General features: G+C 38.8%; 2 protein-coding genes across 2 annotated transcripts in view; both read right to left on the reverse strand.

Moving 5' to 3' along the window:
* atp2b2 (ATPase plasma membrane Ca2+ transporting 2) overlaps nucleotides 1–6,417 on the reverse strand; it is a 118,531-nt gene extending 112,114 nt beyond the window's left edge. The window contains exon 1 of the mRNA XM_034135042.1: nucleotides 6,343–6,417. The gene's annotated coding sequence lies outside the window, so the exon portion shown is untranslated. The remainder of the gene's footprint in view (nucleotides 1–6,342) is intronic.
* A 4,063-nt stretch (nucleotides 6,418–10,480) lies between these two features.
* Nucleotides 10,481–24,512, reverse strand: part of iars1 (isoleucyl-tRNA synthetase 1) — a 51,924-nt gene continuing 37,892 nt past the window's right edge. Inside the window, exons 26-34 of the mRNA XM_034135028.1 lie at nucleotides 22,900–23,074; nucleotides 20,412–20,524; nucleotides 18,252–18,347; nucleotides 16,256–16,432; nucleotides 15,890–16,010; nucleotides 15,655–15,780; nucleotides 13,877–14,020; nucleotides 12,197–12,349; nucleotides 10,481–11,601 (exon numbers count right to left, since the gene is read on the reverse strand). Of these exons, the coding sequence (XP_033990919.1) occupies nucleotides 11,519–11,601; nucleotides 12,197–12,349; nucleotides 13,877–14,020; nucleotides 15,655–15,780; nucleotides 15,890–16,010; nucleotides 16,256–16,432; nucleotides 18,252–18,347; nucleotides 20,412–20,524; nucleotides 22,900–23,074 (1,188 nt within the window). The 3' untranslated portion in view covers nucleotides 10,481–11,518. The remainder of the gene's footprint in view (nucleotides 11,602–12,196; nucleotides 12,350–13,876; nucleotides 14,021–15,654; nucleotides 15,781–15,889; nucleotides 16,011–16,255; nucleotides 16,433–18,251; nucleotides 18,348–20,411; nucleotides 20,525–22,899; nucleotides 23,075–24,512) is intronic.

A 24,512-nucleotide genomic window follows, 5' to 3' on the forward strand; every position in this document is an offset into this window, starting at 1 on the left:
AAACAACAGTCAAGTGTACAGTCCACTGTCCATACAAAGACCCAGATGCCTCAACAGGCCATATCCAAATCTGTATTTCAAAGATTTCGAGCAAGGAACACCAACATGTTTGCATTGTCGGGCAAATGCATCTTTGATTGTAAACTGTAGGGAAGGTGGGGGCTCTCCATCTCCAGCTGCCGTGTTTGCTCCCAGCTGGGAAAACGGAATGGGGTGGTTGTGTTTCAGGTGCAGTTTAAGGTTGGTCGTATTGCTAGCTTTTGTTGCTACCTTTTTAAAACAAATGCGACGACACACCGCCCGGCTCATTCAAGTCCGTAGGATCGCCTCGTTGATTTGGCTTAAATCCAAAATATTCCCACACCGGAGATGTGGTATTATATTTTGCAATCACTTCCATTTAACTTAAAATTCCCCTCGAGTAAGTCACACGTTGTCTCCTGCTTGTCTCTATATTATTAATTTGGCTGCTACACTGCTGCACGTGGAGTGTCCTGACCTGGCTGTGTCATGGGCTGTGTGTGTGAGCCCCGCCCCTCACAGCGCGCCGGGCTGGCAGCCACAGGGCGCCGGGCTAAAATGCTGGTCACATCCTTATGTAAACAAACACACATGTAAACGGCAATTTATCGAGCTCAGGAAAGTTATCGAGTCCATTTTTATTTATCGTACGGTAAGTCAATTTATTGATTATCGCGACAGGCCTACTGATATGTGTTGTATTAATCAATGACACTGGCTCAGTCGGTCTCTCCCTGCTATACTTTGATCATGAGTTGACACACATATTGCTAATAGTAAGAAAAAGGTCACTTACATTTTGAAACACACAGCTAAACGGATTGTTGGTAAAGTTCTATGCCACTACGGAAAAATGTATGGTGCTTAACAAGTGTGAAACCCGCACACATAAACAACCAGGCCGGGCACTTCACTGAACAGAACATTAGCTGCGAGTGCAAAACCATCCTGATCCTCCTGATACATATGTATAACTACGTGCATGGTGAAACTCATGGGGAAACTTATGTCTTGAGCCCTGTGGTTAAGGTTTAATTATGTTCAGGGAAAATAACTTGGTTATGGTCAGGGAAAAATTGGGTTGTTGGTCAAAATCACTATTAGATTGTGGGTCTTTCTGGACATGGTTTAAATGATAACAGCCTAGTTATAGTTAGGGATTGATTTCAGTCATAATTACAATATTTTGTATTACTGCTGAGTTGTATTCCATATTTTATTCTTTCTATTCCATTGCAATGTAAATACTGTTATATTTTATTTTTAATATTTTTCTAGTTCTTTACCTGTGTTTTTAATTCTTGTTTTTTTATGCACCACGACACCAAGTCAAATTCCTTGCACGTGTAAACCTACCTGGTAATAAACCTGTTTCTGATTCTGATTTACTGTTTGTAGGCAAGGCAAGGCAAGGCAAGTTTATTTATATAGCACCTTTCAACACAAGGCAATTCAAAGTGCAAAGTGTTTGTAGAATACAGGAAGCAAACGATGGTCTCCCAACATGTTGTCGACCCTTCCTACCACACAGACCTTCTCTCTCTGCGGACATCGCAGCTCTTTAACAACTTAACAGGATTTCCTCTTTTGCTCCCTATAGACTCCAATCATCATCTTTTTTCTGCTAGAGAGCTTTGTAGATTGAACATAAATATATGTTGTTATGGGTTCTTTTCTGAAATGATTTACGCTCTCTATTATCTTGGGAGGACAGTTTTGGCTAGCACTAACTAAATCATATTACAAACACATCTAAAATACAACCATAACTTAACAACATTTCTTTTGTACATATTTCTTCTTTGCCAATTGGCAAGATGTTCACAGATAAAAGTATTTCATTGATAATTCAGTTTGTTTCTTGGATTATATTTGGGACCATATTTGTCTCAAAGCAGACAGTAAATTAAACAGCATGGGAAAATAAAGAGGGCAGTTTCAGTCAATACATGTTACTGTTTCACTATAGTTTCACTGATTGCTTATTTTCTGTGATACTGGAAATGATAGTAACCTCTGATTAAATACATGCATCCTGCTTCATGTTGACCTCTATAGTTTGTAGTTTTCTAAAAAGAAAAATGCTTTCCCATACAGAACACAGCAGCAAATACAGAGGATCCATCCTCCCTAAAACATCTCAGAAAACTGGTTTGATAATTAATTTCTGGAGCCTAATCTGTCCATCATACCAAAGAAAACAGTGATTCAAATGTGTTCCTGCCACTCTGCATTGGAAATAAGCGTTCTCTATCAAAAACAGGGTGTGCACTCCCACTATAAAATGTAAAAATCTCTCTCTTCTTTCTAATGCCACACAGAAATGCACTGTGAATTCTGGGGGAGTGCAACACAGAACAGCAAGTCAGCAGGAGGGAACTTAGGTGGCCAGTCAGGAGGTTCCTGCTGTGTTTCATACGAGGCAGGAATTTTAAGCCTAGGAGGTAGGAGTATCAAAAATCCCCAAAACAATGCATGTATAAAACATACAGAAACACACTATAATAAAAGCATTTCAAACGGTATGGACTGATTTCTATTCCATTACAAGTTGGTTATATACATGTTTGTTACTTACATTATTGTAATCCCAATTCCTCGAAAATAAAATCCTGCAAGTTCCTTTAGTGCACTGAAGGCTTTGTTGAGCAAAGGTTTGGCCTGAATGCAACCAATACAAACAGCCTACTGTAAGCTCTGTAATGTGCGCTTTACTCTGGAGTCTAGATTATTTAACTGTAAGTGCTGAAAGTCCACTTTTGCAAAGACTTGGAAATCCGGCCAGTAAAGCCAGCAAGGCCAACAATAGCCTAATTAGACATTTCCTACATAATAAGGTAAACAGTAGCGCAAAGCTAAATATGGAAATACAAAAAGCAGCTGTTTTTTTCAGGGTATAATGTGAGCAGTCCAACAACCAAGTCTTTTGGAGGCAGTACTTCTAACATGAAAATGGTCAAACAAAAGTTTAACAGTTGTTTGACATGTGTGTGTTGTAGAAATGTGTCATTTACAGAAAAATGGCTGCATTGATCCAGTGAACACTGTGCCTAGGAGTTGGTGTCAAATTCAACAAAGAATATAAGACAGAAGATGATCAAGAGGATTTTACATAATCTAAAAGTAAAAAAGGAAATGTGCATACCCATTTTGCTATAAAACTGTTCACCAAAAAGATTTATAATAAAAAAATAGCTGTGATCACATGTTTTTAATTAACACATCTGGACAGCTGAAACAATGGTGCCATTTCTCACTGTGAGATTACTCGGTGGAAAACATGCATTCAATCAAGCTACTGAGCGAGATAAGGGGGGGGATGGAGATGAACAGAGAGAAAAACACACAAGAAACATAATGAGGGACTGATTTTTCATCCATCTGTCCAGAGATTCTGTGAGGACCATAATGCCTGCAATTGTGTTTTTGATTTTTGCAGTAAAATTGGTCACGGTTAAATCACTTCTAACTGTGCCATGGTATGCAAATGACAGAAGGAACACTGAATCTGCAACAGTAATTAACAGTCCTAAATGGCTCATTAGAATTCATGATTTGAATAGCTAATCAAGTATTTAATGTGCGTCAGAGTTCCCGTTAGAATAATTATTTGCCGGTCAACATGTCCGTTACAGTTTAAATCTTCCGGACAAAATTAGAAAAGTGCCGGTCAAAGGTCTTCTATGTTATTTATTGAGCTTTGAAACAAATTGATATGATTCGATATTAAACAAACTAATTATAGTAGATTAATTAACTATTCAAACGTGTACAGTAATTTACAATAACACGGGAATAATAAACGGAGCGCTCTCCCCCTCTCCTGACAACACGCCAGTATCATGCAGCTCGCGGATCCAGTAATGAGTGACCCGACAGTAAAACTAAACATATCTATAACTAGTTTTGAGAGGTAATTAAAATAGCTACGTGTGATATTCTAACCTGAAGTGTGTGTTTTGTTCCGCTCACAGCTGCAGGTGATCATGCAGAGATGCGTGTCGACTCGTCAGCAGCAGCTGATCTCTCCCGTCAGATTAGACTTTACTCGCGTTTATCTCCATATCGATCAGATCTAGCTAGTTCTAGCTAATGATATGACTACCTGCTTATTAAAAGACACCTAAACAATAAACGTCGCTATGCAACGGGGTGAGGCCACAAAGTATAGCGCAGCATTATGCATTTGTTTACATGCCCACCGGAACCCCGAGGCATTACCAACAGATCAACGCACAATCAACCCATACAGGACATCTCTTTCTCCACATTAAGTGTAGACATTATAATTGACTATTCTTGTCTGTCACATACTCTTTTGTCTGTCACATACTATTCTTGTCTGTCACATAAGTGGCGCAACTGATGCGGTATTGCGCTAAGGGGAAATAATTTTGACCGGACATTTTGACCGGAGAGATTTAGATTTGCCGGTCTTCAGCATATTTTACCGGTCATAGTCCGGTAATTACCGGCTAACGGGAACTCTGATGTGCGTAAATTGTGTAAACATAATGCCTTTTTTCAGACTTAACCAAATGCTGAATTGAGTGTCTTAGGCCACATTTCTGGATCAATTCCTCAACCAACCTCAGTGTAGGAGCTACACTACCTCTATAAGTAATGACACAAAAGAATGTCCCCTCCTACTACATTGCAAACACAAAAAAACATGGGGAACACATCATTAATTGAAGGCGTCAGAGGAGCAGTAGTAATGGAGCTATATGGTTTGTGAAGAAAATGAATGGGTCTGCCTATCAACCTCAGATTATTCTATAGTTTTGAACAATACTCCTGTGGGTATTATAGGATGTTCTAACTAGTTTCTCTGCAGGATTCTGGGAACATTGCAACCCTGGTAGCCACACGTTCATAATGGAGTCAGTAACATGCATCTTATATTTGGAAGTGCAGTAACTACTAGACTAGAGGTAACCAACCAAAGCCTGGCCCACCTGTCTTCTAACGTAAAAATAGGTGGTTTGAGAACTGTAATGTAGATATGAAGTGGTTTGTTTAAAAAAAGAAGTAAATGTGTTCACATGGTTGCATTTCTCACCCTATATAAACCACCTAATATAAATTGTATTTTGAGACCAAGGTATTTCACTTTTGTGTGCAGGCTCCTTTTACAGTAGGTATCATTATGTGGAGTGCGTCTTCGTGATTTGCATTAGTTCACCTTGAACACTGTGACTGCTGACAACTGGAACAATTAACCTTGCAAAAATCACAAATACTGATCCACAACTGGTCATAACAGTTACACAACTAAAGTATAATAAAAACAATAATGCCAGGGGCTCTTTTAATCCAAGTAATGGTTAATTGGCTATCATCACAAAAGTCAACAACAATTACCATTACCATAAACTGTTTTACTTATTACTTTTGATTTTCAACAAATTAGGTAACCGTCAGTAAAAAGACAGGTAAACACATTTAGTGAATCCCTGATTACAGCTTCAGTTGGGCTTCTTTAAGTTTACCCTATTTGTGAGATTCCAAGTCTCACAACTACTGTATACGCATGCTTATTTTTGAAAGGCAGCGCTGGCTTCTTTGAAAAATACTAAAGGGTGTTTAATATCACACCTGTCAGTTGCACAAAAATAATAATCTTTGCCATCTAGAATCTCAAGTTGTGACACAATATCATATTACATGTATCTGAAAATGTCATATGACCTTGCTTACAACAAATTATGAAAAAAATGTATATGAAAATATAAAAAATTGAAAAGAAACGGCAACAAAATAATGTTTTTTCTTTCTTAAAAGTTGAAGATCCTGGAAAAACATTAAAATCATTGGTAATCATACAATCTGATGCTTAGCACTGTGATTCAATCACAACTGGTAACATAGGCACAAATTGGGGCTACTTTGAGTACTGCTGCTCTCAGTGGAAAGTATTTGAACTGAAAATAGGTCACCTTTTATATCATCAAGCCACAAGTATATCTTCAAATTGTATAATTTGAGAGATTATGCACCATGTTCAATGTGCAGCTCACATCCAGCAGTATAGAAGAGTGTAATAAAAAAAAGTAATTGGTTGCATCCTTCCCATCTGTTCCACTGCATACCTGCGGCAGATTGCACAACTCTGTGGCAAAAGCAGACGGAGAGGGTAGCAACAGTGTGCCTTTCTGCCGACGCATCTCACTACGGATGCTAGTGCATTTCCCATTATCTACAACCATGACATGGACAAACTAAAAAAGGCTAGTCAAGTGGTGGAATATGATCAACTATTTCACTCCCATTAACGGGATGTGTGGGTTATTTTTTTCCCAAATCGGAAACGTGTCCTACCTGTTTCTGCTGTTCCAGGAGGAAGAGGAGGAGGAGCAGGCGCATCAGGATGAAGATAGGTGCCGCATTCAGAAGATAGGTGCCGCATTCAGAAGATCAGGAGAGACCAAGCTGTAGCAGAGACGAGGTGGTGCTCCCCCTTCAGTCACCACGCACCTCCCGACACTTAGTTACTTTTGGCGCAGTCTCCTAAGTGCAGGCGAGGAGCATAATTGTTGTACATTAAGTTCGAAATTAGTACTGATTTGCCTGTGATTTTCAGAAAAGGGTCTAACCAGTCATTTAATTAAAAAGGAGGGCAAACCATGAACACGGTTTTAGTTAGAAAAAGTGAGCTGCAGTGTGCTGTGCAATGTCACAATTCATACATCACTGTTAATAAACAGCCTTAACAACAGTACAAACCACCTATACAAGGGATTTAATTAAGATAGCCATTAAAGTTAGCTTATTAAAGTTAGCTTTAATGTTACCTTTCAAACTTTTACAATAGACGGGACTTTCCTTAATATGCTACACAGTTAGCTTTCTACGTTAGCTGCAGTGCAGGTGTCCGGTGAATTACGAATGTTTGCTAATCGGTTCACAAGCCATTCATTGAATTACAGTATTAATAATAAACCGTTTTTCCACTTACCTTTTGCTTTCCTTGACTGGTCCAGTTTGTGCATCATATAACGTAGCCTACGCATTACATTGTTTTAACGTTTGAGATGTTGGTTGTGATTAGCTGATCTGAAATGAATGTGCATTCGAGATGTAAGCTAACTTGTGGCTAGCTTGTTAGCATCAGTTTGTATTTGTTGTACTTAAAAAGGGAAACTTTGAAAACAACACTTACCGCAGTTTCAATATATTTCCATTTCTCATGAATTCTGCAATTTTTGTCAAATGAAAAATGTCCACCTAATTATGCTTATCTGATATTAAAGAAAACTCCTGACACGTGCTTCTTTAACATGATAAAGATGGCCGACGGAAAGGGGCAATGCCAAATTATTAACACTAGAAGAAGAAAACACCAAAACAGTTTTTTAAGGAGACCTCATAAGAAAAACAGGCTACATGGCATAAACGTGTCCATGCCTTCCTATGGAAAAAAGTTGTAACCTAAAACAATTATTATCTGCGGCATTTATGTAGCCTTAATGTTTTGTTTTTAATATATTGATGTTGGGTCATCATTTAACTGAATGTTAACCTTAATGTTATCATGGTAGCCTACACTGATTGACAAGAACATTTTAAAATGGCACTCCATATCAAAAGGATTGCCAACCCCTGCTCTTATGTGGAATATGAGAAAAGCTACAAGGTCTTTATTTGCATTATTGCAGGATGTAATTTATGTAATCATCACATTAACATATGTGGAACAGAGGTCACTGCTTATAAAGAGATTCTGGCCAATCTGGACCTACTGGCTAAGCAAGCAAAAAATGCACTGTAGATGTTAAATCCAGATGTATTGTTTGTAATTTAGTAAACACAGAGTTGAGAAATGTTACATTTTAATTTAAAATAGAGTATATGACAATTGGAGGTAAAGAATGATACATAATCCTAACTCAACTTTGCTTTATGGATATCCTTTTGACACAACTAGCCTCGGTTGCTTGGGTGTTTCTTTATTCTTTCATTTAAATGAAAATAAAATATTTCTTTGTAAATTGTAGATGCAACAATGTATGTTTACTGAGTCAGGTGAATTCGTGTAAGATCAGATACAGTACCGTCTTGATCTTTTGTTTTCTAACCATCTTTACTTAGGCTTGCTTCTTTAAAGTTGTATGTGCTGCTGTCTTTCTGCAGTGAGCAACATGCAGGGCCTGAAAATTGATTTACTGGCAGAGATTTACATTTTTCCATTACGCAGCACACGTTGGAAACAGCCCTTATTGGTCGTTGTATTCTTGAAAACACACCTGTCTTTATTCTGCCCTGTGGAGAAACTTTTGTTCTATGCTGACTGTCACTGCAGCACACTGTGATGAGTTTTGCTGTCCATTATTAGAGGAAGATGAAAGGGGTCATGTTCACATCGCCCATGATGCAAAGAGTATTTCTGTGATGTCTATCAGCAGATGGGTCGCTGACCTGCTCTCTTACCCGGGCCGGGGTGTGCAGAGGCACAAATGGAGCAGCAGGAGCAGATGGGAGCGAGATGGATGAGAGGAGGATGAGACAAGAGCTGTGTGCTTAATATTTAACCAGTGAAGCAGCATGCTGCTCCGCCCAGGAGGGGGGAGGATAAAACCATCAAACTGAAGTGACACTGATTATGGAGATGCTGAAATTCACAGGTGGAAAGTACTTTATAGGCTTCTTCTCACATTTGAAGTGGCACTTTTTCCTAAGCCTTTAAAAGGCTGATCTTCTCGAACATTTTTCAAATGAAATTACAGTATTAGTGTAAACATCTCCCGTCAAAGTTCCCAAATACTGAAGACACAAGATATCATGCAAGAGCAAAACAAGCAGTCACTATGATGTGATATAGGCCCTATATAAGTTGATAAAATCCTTTCTTTAAAGTATTACATTATGTGTCAATACCCCAATATAAACAATGTACAGTATATCGTGAATAGATCGGTATAAAGAACTATATAGTAACCACACTTTTTTTTACCTTAAAGTGGACCTATCATGCTATATTTGAATAATATAGTGTAGGACCATACCTATATAAGGCATATTTATACTTTTTTTTTTTCCAAATACCAAATAGATCATGCATTTTAGCCATGCCTCATTTCGCTCAATTTGACAATTTATAGCTGTTTTTGCAAGGGCTGATTCTGTGAGAACAGCACCACCTACAGGCCTGGCATATGTACTACAGCGTCTCCAGCGCTTTCGAACGGCAATGGCCGTGGCTGTCTCCTCCTGATTGGTGGAGTTGGCCCAATAGCCGTAGCGCCACCGTCCTGACGTCAGGACAGTGTTCAAATCTGGATCAGTTTTTATCAGATCCGTTGCAGCCCCTTTTTTAGAGATTTGAGTATGGAGGAAAATAGAGAGGGTTGTGTTTTCTGACACTTGGTGAGTTCCCTGGAACACCGGGGACATATTCATGTATAAAAGACGTACAAAAGTGCATTTTGCATGATAGGTCCCCTTTAATCTATATACATGTAACCTCTCAACATTTTATTTAGTATTTTTTGGATTGAGTTAATTAAGGTTAAGGATTTAAGTAATTATTTCACATCTGTGTGAAATCTACTTGGGTGATGCTGTAAAAAAAAAAATGATGTGTTCATGATTAATTATTTTTAAGGGGAGATGCAATTTAAAATTCTGTGCTGGTGCCATCAGCCTGCAGAAACTAAATGTTTGTGATCAGTAAGATTAATATTGTATCCAAGAGTTTAATTTGGATGCAAATAAGTAGTAAATTCAGAGTATGGTACTGTGAGTGTCAAAGGAGAGAGAGGTTCTGCAGCAGCGCCCCCAATTGAGAGTTACCTGAACTGCCTTCAAGAAGTTATCCCTCTCAGCCTCTTCACTAATTAACACATTCAGATCTACTTTAATTCCCCAACCTCAAGGTCACTAACTATTCTAAGACAAGAATAAGGTCAAATTTATGAAAACATGGAGTCTAATGACATTGGTGTCTAATGACATTGGTAGCTTTCAATTCTCAATATGAAACTAGAAAGAGGACCATGCATGTTTATGACTCCATGAGTCGATATTAGCAATCCTTAGGTCACCAACAATAAGACGGTAAAAAGCAACCGTTAATGTTTCTCAAACTGAATGCCAGGAGCCCAATATTTACAATTAGGGTTTATCAAGTTGCTAAAGTGATAGAGTAACCGAGTAGCTGCTTTCTAAAGGCTTATTTAAGATGATATATGAAACCAGGAAAAACTAGACAGAGCATTCTCCTACTGCCAAATCCCCTCGTATTTGCCGTTAAACCACAATTCATTTTCTCACAGTAGATTTTTTTAAACAGTTATTGTGACAAACCAGGTCCCAATTCAACGCTGACACTTTTTGCATGGTAAAGTACCATGAGTGTGTAAAAACATCTGAGGCAATCAGATGCAGCAACGTCAGTCCCAAACATAATGTATGCCTTCCTGCCAATCAGCGGTATGAGCAGAAATACAAAAAGAACATGTTGATTCTTAGTCACCTTTGATTTATTCCATTTGTTACTTTACATAGTATATTATCCATTTGTTGCTCTTTTTATTAGAGAATCCTTTTGTCCTTACGGTACAGCAGCCAGCAAATTAATTTCACCTTTGAAATCCCTCTATAATTGTCAAATGATTCCCAATGCAGTGAACAGAATAGTCTTATCTGTCAAATTCAAAATTGTGTGAGAGCACAATAGGCCAAATTGGTTCCCCGGTGATGAGCCAAAGCAATAATTACCCTGGACTTAGCTCACCTCAAGTAAGCCTTTTAGAGAATGAGTTTGCATAATTGTTATCATTAACATAATAAAGACAAAAATAATCCATTGGTTATATTGACAGCTAGACAGTTCCCTGGAATTTTCATTTCTAAGAAGAGATTTAAAAACAAGACTGAATAAAATCTGAGATAAATGAACCCTTGGCATGTCTTTCTGGGTAGTTTAATGTCAGGTGTTCCTTTCATCACACAATTTCCAGTTTCCATGACCACGCTTAGACACCCATCCAGCGGCACCATTTAGCTGTTATGTATGAACAATTATTCTGTTCTTGAAGTGCATCCACTTTCTAGTGTAGAATTTATGTAAATCTATTCTCTGTCCAGAATAAATATAGCCTAGCAACACACTGTACTTTCTTAGAAAACTGTCACTTATAATTGGTGACAAATTAAAAACAGTACGGAGGGAAAGAAACTGCTAAAAACTAAGATTCATTAGAGCAATCATCACATCTTGGAATGCTTTAAAACACATGAAGATCCTGTGATCTCTTGAGGCACGCTTATTTTTTGCACGCGTAAGACATTTCAAGACATGGGTGATTCCATGGATTAACAGTTGTGAACTTGACAGACAAGACTGCTTTGCATCAGGATTCCCACAAAGGGATTTAAACAAATAGCATATCATCAAAGGGGCTGTTGGTGGGATTTGACTGGTAAAAAAAAAACTTATTTCAGGGAACCTGTGGGCCATCTGTGATAAATGTCCCTAAAGATGTCATCCCTGGATTTATGCTTCGGCAGTTGTAGGAAGAACTCTCACAAACAGAGTTTTGGTGTCGAGACATTTGACTGATGAATCAGCTGGCAACTCTGAAAAACATAGAAACCTTAATCAGTTACAAAGAAAGTTTGTATTTATGGCTTAAGGTTGGTGGGGACAAATGTTCCAAAAGAAAAAAAAATCTGTTTTCATTAAAACTCTAAAGATAGCTTCAAAACTGCTCAATTTAGGAGGTTAGGTAAGTTTATTTCAAATAAGATGAATATAAACATGATTAAAGAAACCTGAAAAGTAATTAAAGAATTTGCTGTAAGTTTATGTATTCCAAATTGTGCTACCATATAATAGCCACTTTCTCACTGACCTAATAATAAGATATGACCCTCCTGAACTATACAGAACTGAAACACATGTAGGGTAAAGTAAAAGTGATATTAATGGTATTTAAAAGGTTACTGTCATCTGCATGTTTTGCACATGAGCATCAACTTGTGAAGTGAAATTTAAAGCTCCAAAAATGTTTTGTTTATGTAAAATGTTCATCTAATGTAAAAGCATAGAGTTAGCATAAATCAGATGATCCACTTGCTGTTTATTCGCCCAGAAACATTGTCCTTAACTCAGTTTTGAATTATCTATGTGGCTGTCAAAGTCAATATGATAAGCGCCATCCTTTCATCTTACCCTGGGTCAGGTCCTCGTCCAGGTAGAGTTTGAGCCGTCTGCTGCGGAGGCCGAACACCTTCCCAGCCTCAGACAACAGGCCCGAGAAGTCGAGCCCATTCTGGCCCACTGGGTTCAGCAGCAGGAGGGTGCCCACCTCTCCTGTCTGGCACTCTGGAGGAAATAGGAAGAGTGTTGAAGAGAAGTGAACCAGACACTACACTTCCTTAACAAATGAAGAAATCATTGGCTTGTTAGTGAAGCTTGTTCACAAGTCCAGGAAAGGTATCAAGCCTAAGCCCCAGCCATGGGAAAAGGGAGGAGAAGGAGAGCAGGAATAATAGATCAAAAAGAGAGGAAGTGAGAGCCAGGCTGATCAATTGGTAGACGTCGGGTCAGAAGGGCAAGGTGAAAGGGTTTGAGTGTGGATGACTTAAAGGATAAAGCTGGATTATATGTACATTTCCTCCAGCACACAGTGCAACACACAACGAGTCGACTTGATTCTAGTGGTGCAAAGTACCTAAGCACATTTATTTAAAATTACAGTTTCTAGTAACTGTTACTGATATGATCAACATGTTAAATAGGATGGATTGTTTTAGTTTAAATGAAGCTACAACCTGAACCTGGTTAGTGAAATATTAAGAATGAAAACAGCAAAAAGATGGTCAGGCTCTAAAGCTCACAGATGCTTTATAATCTGTAGAAAAACAACATGTTGGACTATTTCTTTGGACTGAGCCAGGCTAAATGTTTTGTCCTATTTTCAATATTTGTCCATGGCTCAGTTAAGGGATTGCTGGCTTCAGCCTCATATTTACTGTACATGCATGAGATTGGCAGAGTATAGGGCAGAAAAGCATAATAAACACATTAATCAGTGAATCAAGTTCCCAAGTTCTCTATGGTTTGAGTCGTAAAACATCAAGCATACAACATATATTTACAAAACGGTTTATTTAAGGTACAATAAACTCTAATTTCCATCAGGCAAAATGTTGCTATAGTGCTGCCACATCTGTAATGAGCTTAAAACAACACATAGCCATCTAGCCAAAACAGTCAAGTGGTACACCAAGACTTAGAAGAAAAGTACTTTTTTTTTAAATATTAAATATAGCCTGAGAGAAAGAAGATATAAATACATAGGCATAACAAAATCAGGAGAGAATCATAAAAGCTCAGCAAACATAATATACAAACTCCTTTCAACAGAGCCTCCTTCCTGTGACGCAGAATTAACCTTTGACTAGTGTTATAATTAGCTCCATCCAAAACATAATTGCTGGACTTTAATTTGTGATTTTTGTAGAGTGGTCTAACTAATTTTACGCAAGTTAAAGGTCGCAGGACTTTCTCCAATTAGAACTAATAAGAAATGTACAGCATGTGTCAGATTGTGTTTAGTGTGTCCAAAACAAAGAAAGGGTCTGATCTATGATACGATGCTACCTACAGCGAGTTAAAATAAAGCGTTGACTTCAGAGACAAATCTTATCTGTATAATTTCATTCCAAGTTTTAGTCTCTCCGTGGGATTTATTGATTATAATTAAAAAAGATTAATGGCAGCCTTATAACAACGACTGACTCATCAGTTGTGCATGGCTGGCTGGCTGGCTGGGGGTGTGTGTGTGTGTGTGTGCGTGTGTGCGTGTGTGCGTGTGTGTGTGTGTGTGTGTGTGTGTGTATTTCTCACCAGCTGGTTGTGCGTTGCAGAGCAGGAGGTTGACATAAGGACAGAGGGGGGAGTCAGTGGCGGGGGCGGGGCCAGGGGCGGAGCCTGTTGTCACTGACAAAGTTTTACCGCTCAACGCCTGAAGGTCCATTTTGCTCGTCAACTCTGTAATAAAAAACAAATGGTGGCGATTAGCTTGACAGCTTAAACACTTTACCTACTGTCACAGAGATGTTAATGCTACACTAGTCTGCAGTGCAGTATCTGGATTTACATTAACTTCAATGGCTGCTCTTTTTTAACTACAAAAGTTAGCGATTTAGCTAGCTGAAAAGAAGGTGCTTAGTTTGAATAGGTAGCAGTGTTGTCGATTAAGCTAGCTGGCCCAGAGGCCTGTACTACGAAGCCGGTTCAACCTAACCTGGATATGTTTGAGTTACCCGGTTTACCTAATCCAAAACAAACGCGCTCTCGCTAAACTGTCCTACGACGCTGGTTATCAACTCGTTAACTCAAGTCAGCTTTGTCCTATCTAGTTAGGTGCGCGTTCACATGAAAGGGGTGGTATTTGGAGCATTCGACGACAAACATGGACAAGCGTACTGACAGTGCAGCGTGTCATACTTCCTGAATGAAAAGTCAACTATAATTAGACAAATATGAAGACGTTAAACTTTAAACATCCATGACTTAAACACTTTATCCAGGATAAAAGCAATAGTTGCACCTGCAAGGTGAATACAGCTGGTAAAAGAAAATGTGTTTGAATGCGTACATTAACAGGTTTATGATATCACTGCCTAAGACACGAGTGGATCTGACTTAATTACATTTGACTTGAGTGTTTCGTCAACTTAATGTGTTGCTTAAAATAATACTTCTGCATACAGTATGTGACAACTGTGAGTGTTGCACGGCCAGATACGGCTCAAGAAGCTGACTCAAATAAGGAAATATATGATACATTATGATGTGATATGATATGAATGATAATGGGACACATCGACGTCTGCACTCATGTTACTTTGATCCGGTGACTTAGTTGTGGCAGATATTTAAGTAAGCTTTCTTAACGCTAATGTTATAATAGTCAGATTGCTCTGAAGATGGGAGGGGATATTCTATTAATTTTCACGTTCACACAGTCGGTGATCTTTGCCGGCGGTCTTTCCTGTCTAAACTGTATTTCCTCTATCCTGTAATATGACTTGATCGCTTTAAACTCCGCACACTGAGCTCTGATTGGTCAGCAGGCGGTGCTTTCACTGAGTTGATCTCTTATCCTGGAACCTAACCTGCTCCGGACCAGGCTAGCCGTTCAGCATAAGTTACCATGGAGATCTAGCCCGCTAAGAAGTGAACCAGCGTCGTAGGACCGGAAACCCAGAGTTTTCCCTGAAGTTAGCTCGCTAAGTGAAAATCCGGCTTCGTAGTACAGGCCTCTGGAGTCCAGTTACACACACAAACACTGGATGAATTATTGCTCTGATTATCACATACCATGTTATTAATATATAGGCATTAGGAAAATTCCAAAAGTGAGTGGAAAAAGTAGTAATAGAAAATATAGTAATAAAAATACATAACGTTTTAATCAAATGATACAGAAAAAGCATAACGCTTTACATTCATTACTTCATACAAGTGTTTAACTCAGAGTTTCATGTATTTAGTATTACATTTTTTGATAAACTATTATTGAAAACATTTTGCTACATTTCATCAGCAGTAATATGACATGGCAGGTGTTACTACGATAACAGTGATTCGCTGCAGTTATGGCCAAACCCAGTTCTTACCAGTGCCACTATTGAAGAATCTGAGCTGGGTGTTATTGGTTCCAAAGATGCTGCTGCACACTTTCTTCAGCTTGTCCAAGTCTTGTCTGTTATCCCCTTTGGGGTTCTCCAACAGCACCACCCCCTCTGAACAGGAAACCAGACAGGATTAGCAACATAGCAACACTTTAACAGTACATACATATTCTTTAAAAACATTTCTGGCTTGGAAAACTGATTTTATTTTTCGCTTTACCTTGTTCTTTGTTGTTGACCTTCACCCTGATGTTCACGTAGCTGCAAGCTGGTCCATTTAGAGGAGCGCGAGGGGCTGAAGACCCCTTCACTATGGTTAACTCCAGGTCTGATCCCTTCAGCTGCAACACAAATACAAGAGCATGAGAAAAACATACTGGCATTCTTTGTTATTTAAACCAAAAAAGAGGTACTTCTACAACAAATACATTCAGTCAAAAGTAACACAGGAATTACAAAGAGGGACATTGTCAACATGAAAAGCAATTTTGGCATAATAACACACCAAAGTGTCGTGCTTATCATAACTCTCATTATCTGTTACCAGCCCATTTTATATATGTTAAAACCGACTGTGTCCTTATACCTGAGTCTTTTCTTCTATAATGACAGTGGCATTCTTAGGGACAGGGAAGGGCATCATGGGAGCCTTGGTGGTGGCCAGGATGAAGTCAGTGTGCGCATGGATCACAGAGCCTAGGTACTGCCCCTCTGGCTGGCAGCGGTAGTACACAGTTATTTCATCGGATGGCACCAAATGACCCTGTAATTCAATGGATTTAGACACAGGTAGTTGGTTTTAAACTGAAAACAAATACTTAACTAAGCATTATTCAGAAACTGAAAATGAGACACATTGAAACATTATTGAGTAATTATGCTGAATATACAGCTTGAATAACTCTGGACAAACAACAGTGCACACTAGTAGACAATTATGTTATCTAATCAAAATGCAATTGATTGCCAGAGAATCACAAAATGTATTCTCAAAGCTTTTTCTCTTCTACAAAAGAATGAAATCTGGAAGAAACAATTACCTGAAAGAAGGATGTAAGGGGGATGGGTAAAAACCGATAGAAAGGCCGACATAAAGAAGAGAGCGGGGAGATTAAAAAGCAAAAAACAGACAGTGTAGGAAGAAATAAAGGCAGAAGGGAACAAGGGGAGATTTCTTATTGGATGAATGCCATTCTATTTTAGCAATGTGTGCTGACAGCTTCCTCTAACCTTGACACATTCAAACACATTGATCTCATCCTAATCTGCAGTGTGCAGCCGTGCACATGTGTGCACAGCCGTACACACAAATGGTATTGACTGTAAAGTACACACGAACATGCACACACTCCAATTGCAGTATGTGGCTCAAGGGCGGAGGAGTAACGTTAGCTAGATACAGAGGAGCAGTCAATCAATGGAGGAAGATTTATAGGCTTATCCTGCCAAGTCAAGGTACTGACCCTACCCTGAAGGGGTGTGTGTATGTGTGTGTGTGTGTGTGTGTGTGTGTGTGTGTGTGTGTGTGTGTGTGTGTCCTCTACAGTTTGCCAACACCTCAAAACAAAATGCTTACACACAAATACTGACAAAACACAGACAAACCCTCAAACTACTACCAAACATGTGGTAGAATTGTTAAAAAAATAATTAATTCCAATCCTCAGGGTGGAAAATTCCTAACAGATCTCAGTTTGAAATAACTGGAGGAATTTAGCCTGGCAGGGAGCCAGTGCGTACCACTGCTATAGGGGGACGGAAAAAACTGTTTGTTGCTTGTGAAAACAAGGGGCTGTTGGCTAATCCGTCTTTACTCCCAAGACCACTTCAAAGCTCCAACATTAGAATCTGAAAGGGGCCAGACTGTAATTAAGCTTCCATTAAGCCTGCCTTATGATGGAGAAACTTCTAACTGTGACGCTGCAGTGGAAAGATTTCAAAACTCCCCTGACAAAATTAGCATGGGACATAAAGAGGAAGGGGGCAGCACGGGGTGCCCAAAGGGAGGAAAATGAAACAAAATAACACATCACAAAACATTTACTATGCTGGGTTTGCATGTTGTTGATGACAAAACATACGGGGAGTTAGGAGTGTGTGGTAGGAATTAGGAAGCGTTAGGATAAGGGCCACTGAAAATAATTGAGGCATAAGGTTACTTTTATATTTTATCGGGAGAAATTGATTGAGTAAACAAGGTAAACCTCCTGAAAAGGTTCAAGTATGTTTGACCAGAGTTATATAATATTTGGTTTTAATTATTAATAGTATGCAGTGCCATACAAATATTCCATTAGAGGATGTGCAGGTTGTCAGCATGCTTAAAAATACCTCACAGTTTGTGTCAGAAGTGTTTACAGCCCTGATGCTCCTAAATGCTTCTTGTACTCAGTCAATTTGACTGTCTTCCTCACCGTGCAGCACTCCTTAAGCTGCCTCAGCTCTGATTACATGTGTTGACAGACAGTTTCTAATACGTCATATTTTGTTCATTAGACACTAGATTGTAAAATTCACTATTAGTGTGTTATGTGTCACTCTAGTTTCCAGAGCTAGTAGTGCTCCTGAAATAATCGTCCCACCTTCTTGCGTAGTTTCTGAATGCGGTTGATGACCTCACGGGCGACGCCTTCATCCATCATGGATTGGTCGGGGCTGACGTCCAGCAGCACCAGGACCTGAAAGAAAAAAGGAGGGTCTTAGCAAAACATTGAACTGATCCCAAAAGTCATCACAGTCTTAGAAAACTTCATTTAACCTGTTATTACCCATTAAACCTTTTTATTTTTTTGAAGAGGGGAGTGGGTCTAAAATTGACTTGCCTTTATATAAACATGTCATACGCTCATATTTGAAGGTCATATCCTGCATGTTATCATTTAAATACAATGTTTAAATACCAAATGTATGGATTCCTGACGACTAGCAAAATATTTAAAATAAAAGGGTTCAAACTAATAAGTGTGTGCATCCAGGAGGATAGATTTTTATATGAGCACAATTGCCCACAGTTCCGACGTTAAAGGTGGGGTAGGTAATTTTGGAGAAACCATGCTCGAGTGCGCTAGAATTTGAAAATACACAACCGGAAAAAATCTGCCACTTCCTTACAGAGCCCCTCCTCCAACACACACGAACGCACACATGACCAATGAGGGCACGAGATAAGTTTGTGCCCCGATGGAAGGCTGACAGGCAGGTAGGCCATCCAGTTATTTTAGCCGGGCCGGCTAAAATGATTGGTCGTACTTTTTACAGTACTACGGCTTCCACAGATGATATTTTTTTATGGATTTTTTGTCAAAGCACTTAAGATATTCATTGCTATCGGGATGTTAAGAGCATTCCATGGAATATAACAAAAAGTGTATCTCGAGCCGGTTTCTCAAACTTACCTACCCCACCTTTAATATCTAATATATTTGGGCAAATTGAAATTGAGGTATACTTTTATCAAGATGTTTGAATATTGTTTGATTTTTTTAACCAGCTAAGCTTGAACATTAGTCCATTTTAAGTTGGGAAAAATAGCCTGTTGACCTCAAAGCCAGAATGATAAAGTTAAGGTTTAACCTTTCAGTTACTGTAACAACAGACAGTGTGCTCTTACTGCACATGTATGTATGTATGTATCTGACAGAACTCTAGCAGATAGTGACAGAATGTTCCCTCATGAGTAACCAAACTCCCTCAGTAACAGGCTACAAACTATTTATTTGAAAAGAGGGTAAAATCCACAGAGCAATGAATCTGTCTTAGACTTTTTGTTCAAAGTTAAAAGTGATGAAGAAACAACCCGGCAGAAATAGCGACAATATTGTACTCTGTGTGATTCACTAAAGTAAAATGAGTGTCACGTTGTGTAAGGCTGAGCTGCTGCCAGCCTCAAACACCTCACCATGGGAGGAAGGGAGGGAGATGACAGGGCGACAGAGTAAAGTACACAAAAAGCTAAATGAATAGAAAGAGAAAGAACAGAGAGGCGGACAGATGGGAGCTGGGTGCGAGCGAGCGAGAATTAAAACGCCAGCTCAGTAAACTGGTATTAAGGTGCAGCCGCGTGGTGTGTATACGGTTGAAGGAGCACTGATTAGAGAGAGAGCCTCTGGGAAACGCATACATGCTGGTTTCCACTTAGCCGTGAAATGATTTCATACATCACACTCACAGTAAAGACATATAAATGCATTTACACTATAAGGCAGCTTAGTGCAGGAGCAGCAGATCAGGTTACATTGCACTTTGCAGCAAGATCTATTCAATAGTATTGTAGCAGTAAAGAGAAAGGGGGTATGTACTGTATATGTGTGTATGAGTGTGTGTGTAATTCTTAACCTTTTCATGGGTAACATTTACACATTTTCCATAACCAGTTTGTGGATAATAAAAATACATGATTGGTCCACAAGATGTATTAAGTCACGATACGATCCATAATCATGGATGCCCATTTTCATAATGCATTATTACCTGCTGATACCACTGTATAATCATTGCTATAAGCACACATACATACTCATGATGCATTATGACAATAATAATACATTTGAACCATTTAATAATGAATTATAAGATCAAGTATCATAATACTTCATAATTGCCAGTCCCTCACTGACTAGGATTCATTACAGGTTGTTATAATGCACCATATGAGGTCATTGTTTCTTCAAGTTTATTGAAGTCAAATAATACATCTAAAATTCGAATGAGAAATCAAATGTATTTTGGAACATAGAGCGTACCTGTGAATCAGAGTGCGCTTCATACTGTGTTGCGGAGCCAGAGCTCTGGTCGAAGGTGTACATGAGCCTCAAATCGTCCTCATGAAGCTCATGGCCGTCCACCGTGATGGATCCTTCAAATTAAACACCACAATTTTAAAATATGCGAATCCAAAGTTATGGTACTGAAAATACAATAACAAATAAATAAATAAATACAAAGTCAGTTGGATGTTTAATAACAATGATAACACTACTGTTTGTCAGATCACTCCCTGCATCAAGTCTATTCCTCAAAAGACCTACTTGTTTTGATAAACTAATAGATATTGAAGTTATTTTTCTTGCAATAATAGCTAAAAATACAAGTAAAAATGATTGTTTTAGCCCTGGTACAATGAGGATAACTTGCTTTTTTCATTTATATACCATATTTATGTGAATATCTTTGGGTTTTGGGCTAATGAAACAATACATTAAAAAAACATCACTTATGACTTGGGATGGACATTTTTCACAATTTTCTGAAATAAACAAAAAGGATAATCTAGAAAATAATTGGTTGGTTAATTGATCATTAGAAAGATTGCCCACAGCCCTATTCACTTTAATACTTAATAATTAAATTAAATTAGCATAGAAATTCAACTAGACAAGTAAAAGGACGTTTTCCTGTGAAAATCTATAATATCTCCAGACCAGTCTTATACCAGAAAATGAATAATTCAAGAGGATGAAAAGGCATCCAAAATAGTTTATATTGATTGCCATTATAATTGAATCAATGACAACAGACATGAATGCAAATGTAATGATAAACTACTTAGTGTCCCACTATTCTCCTATTTATATTTGAATAAATTGCCAACTGATTGTGTGAAATTAGTCTTTATTTTGGTGTTTGTCTCTTTAGAAGAATTCTAGAAATGGTTTCAATTACAGCCAATCAAACTGAATTAAGTGCTCTCCTAACTACATGCAGGCCTAGGCTTTATTTTGAATGAGCTACGGATTGGATCAGTATTTGCTCGCATTTTGTGATTCCTTACATTTCAGTCATCTGGCCAGATCCACTCATGATCTGAGCTTTTAAACATTACAGCAAACCTATTGTAGTCAGGTTTAAAATCATTTTGCCAGTGGCAGCAATTACTCACATCTGTGTTCTGACTAAGAACCGTGACCGTTTTCTCCTCTCCTCTTCACTTCTCCACCCCCAGAGGCTGGGTGAAACAGTCACTCCTTTTTCTCTCTAATCTTTGATTTCCATGCTTTGGTTTCCTGTGTCCCTCCCTGCTTCTCTGCTCTTCTCCACCTTCTTTCTTAACCTCTTTTTCTTCTGCCCATCAAAATGATGGGATCAAAAGGTACTGCTAAGGAATAATGGGCAATACAACAAATGGCCTTGAACACACAATCAGTTTCTAGCCAAATTGCCCCCTCTAGTCTAAAAAGGTTTTTTTGTGTCACAGATTCTCAGCTAGAAATGGGTCAAAAGGTTAAAAGTGAACTCTCCACTGAGTGTGAGCTTTTCCATGGATGGATGATTTCAGAGAGTGGTGTTTGTGTCACTAACTGACCAGTTACCAGATTTTTCTCCCATATTTCTGATAGTTTTTACCATCGGATAGAGCAAGACTAGTCTTTTTCCCCTGCTTCCATTCTTTGTGCTTAAATAGTCAAACTTCCAGCCAGCTGCAGCTCCATACCTTTGATCCAACATAAATAATACAGTTTAGCATCTTAAAAAGGAGGTTTTGTGCACTCAAACATCCCATCTGTCCTGTGAACCTGAGTCAGTGTAATGCTACTTGGTTCCACAGCAGTAGTTTCCCTACACTCTCCATCTCTTTTCACCATCCTCCACCACATCTATGTCTTTCCTTCTCGTTCATCCTCCTTTTTCCCTTCCAATTGGCTAGACTTCAAACATCCAAGTGATTGGAAATGTTAAGTTCCCACAGCCCAGCTGACCTCCACTGCTTCCTTCCCCCGAGACTCTGGGGGCTCTCCTCGTCTCTCTATAATTGGAGAGACAGGATACCTTGCACTGCTTTGATCCGTACTCCAGCTCTGATTACAGTTTCAAAAGGGTTAGGGTTTGCTTTCTGACGATAAACTGCCCGACTGTCTGCGTCCGGACCTCAATGCAAGGATTTTTTTCTAGTAGAATTTTTGGTGAAATAATATATACGATGTCAATACAATTTAGTGTAATTGTGTGTAATATCCTAACATTCACCTACTACTCTTTACTTACTCATTGTTTGGTTGACAAATATTCAACTAATGGTTCCTTTTTTTGTAAGTAATTGGTGAAGAATTATTACACAAAAACAATTGTAGGTTGTCATTTATGAAGATAATATATGCAGTTTTGTCTCATGTTAATACAAACCAGTGAAATACACTAGGGTGCTGACGGCTCGGGGATTTCCCTTTGCACCCCCAAATGTGATTCTTAAGATATGAGATCATGTTTTTTTTATTTTTGAGCACACAGCCATACCTGTCTTCTGGAAGGCCTCCAGCTGTTCGTTGCTGAGCTCCTTGATAGAGGCGGTGATGGATTTGAAGGCCGCCTTCAGTCTCTTGCCCAGCACCATGTGGTCGGGCTCGGCTCTCAGACGGATGCCGTACTTGTCTTTGTCTGTAGACAGCGTCAACTGTCGGACATTAAGCTCCTGGAGGGAAAAAAAAGGCACAACTTATGTCTTAGAAAAGGTAAATTAGCGTTGTTGTTTCCTGTGTGACAAGCCCACATATACCAATGGGTAGTAGTTAACTGGGCTGCTTTTGTAACATAATATGAAAAAAGAATGTAAACAAATTAACTAAACTGAAACTTTAAAGGTCCCCTATTATATTGTTTTTCATCAATATATTATAGGTCTCAGATATATACAAAACATGTCTCTGAAGTGTTTGGCTCCAAATACCAAACAGATCATGCATTGTAGCATCCCATAAACCCCTCTGTTTCAGCCCTGTTTCAAAAGTGCTGATTCTGGGTCTGTTACTTTAGATTAAAATAAGGAGCCACTCCCCACGCCCCTCTGAGAGATATTTGGTTAAAAAGAACACAATGGTGCTCTAGGAGGAGATCCAGGTGATAAGGTGCGGGGGGGGGGGTTACCTTAGTTGGTTATTGGCTAATGGTTACACAAGCCCAAAAAATCGTTATGACATCATAAAGTGGCCAAAATCTGATCAGCTCATTTTCAGACAGGTTTTTATATAAATGGATCAGGACAAAAAGTGAGTGAATATCTTTTCCTGAAACTTTCAGAATCTCTTTACACAGAGGGGGCACATGTTTATGTACAAAAGACATGACAAAGTGGATTTTGCATAATAGGTGACCTTTAAGATGCATTGCACAACTAATAAGAGGGAAATAAATGATGCATAAAAGTACTAAAGACACTGGGTTTTTTATTAGATGCTGCTAAACCATTTTATTCCCAAAAGTTAGCTTATGGACAAAGCTTTCCTGGCATCAGCGTGAAAGTTAAGGGATCTGACAGCATTTGTTCATTTTAAACTTTACTTAGCTCTTCCTGCACCCACATATGTCCACCCCAACCAAATGCAATTAGTTACAAGAAAACTGCTTGCATTTATTAAACTGTTCATCTATATTGAACATTCACTCAAAACTGAACTTAATGGAAAACTAAATTCAAACTAAACAGAAAAAATAAGATTAAACATAAGAAATCAAAACTTGAAATACCCTGGGCATGTACTGTAAAGACCCAATCGATAATTGATTACAGAGTAATTCACTCTATGAAATCAAACAGTAAGTCTGTAAGCTGTTCCTTCTATTCAGTCAATACTTCACTCCAGTACGATTCATTTTTCAATCTAAATGGAGATAGAAGTCTGTGAGCCGTTAGAGATACTAAAGTTATCCAAAATACTGACGCTCACGCTGGCCGGCCGTGCACAGCTTCTCTCAGTCAACCAAACTGAAGCGTGCCACTGAGTTATAGCTTAGTTGACTCGCTGACAGAGAGCACAGTTAAGCCCCTGAAGAGGACTCAATAATACACTTCAGGGCAGAGTGGGCTCGAAACCGTTCTTTCAACCTCTGTTTAGAGCTGAGCTTGGTCAGTG

Source organism: Trematomus bernacchii, unplaced genomic scaffold, assembly GCF_902827165.1.
Source record: "Trematomus bernacchii unplaced genomic scaffold, fTreBer1.1, whole genome shotgun sequence".
NCBI lineage: Eukaryota > Metazoa > Chordata > Actinopteri > Perciformes > Nototheniidae > Trematomus > Trematomus bernacchii.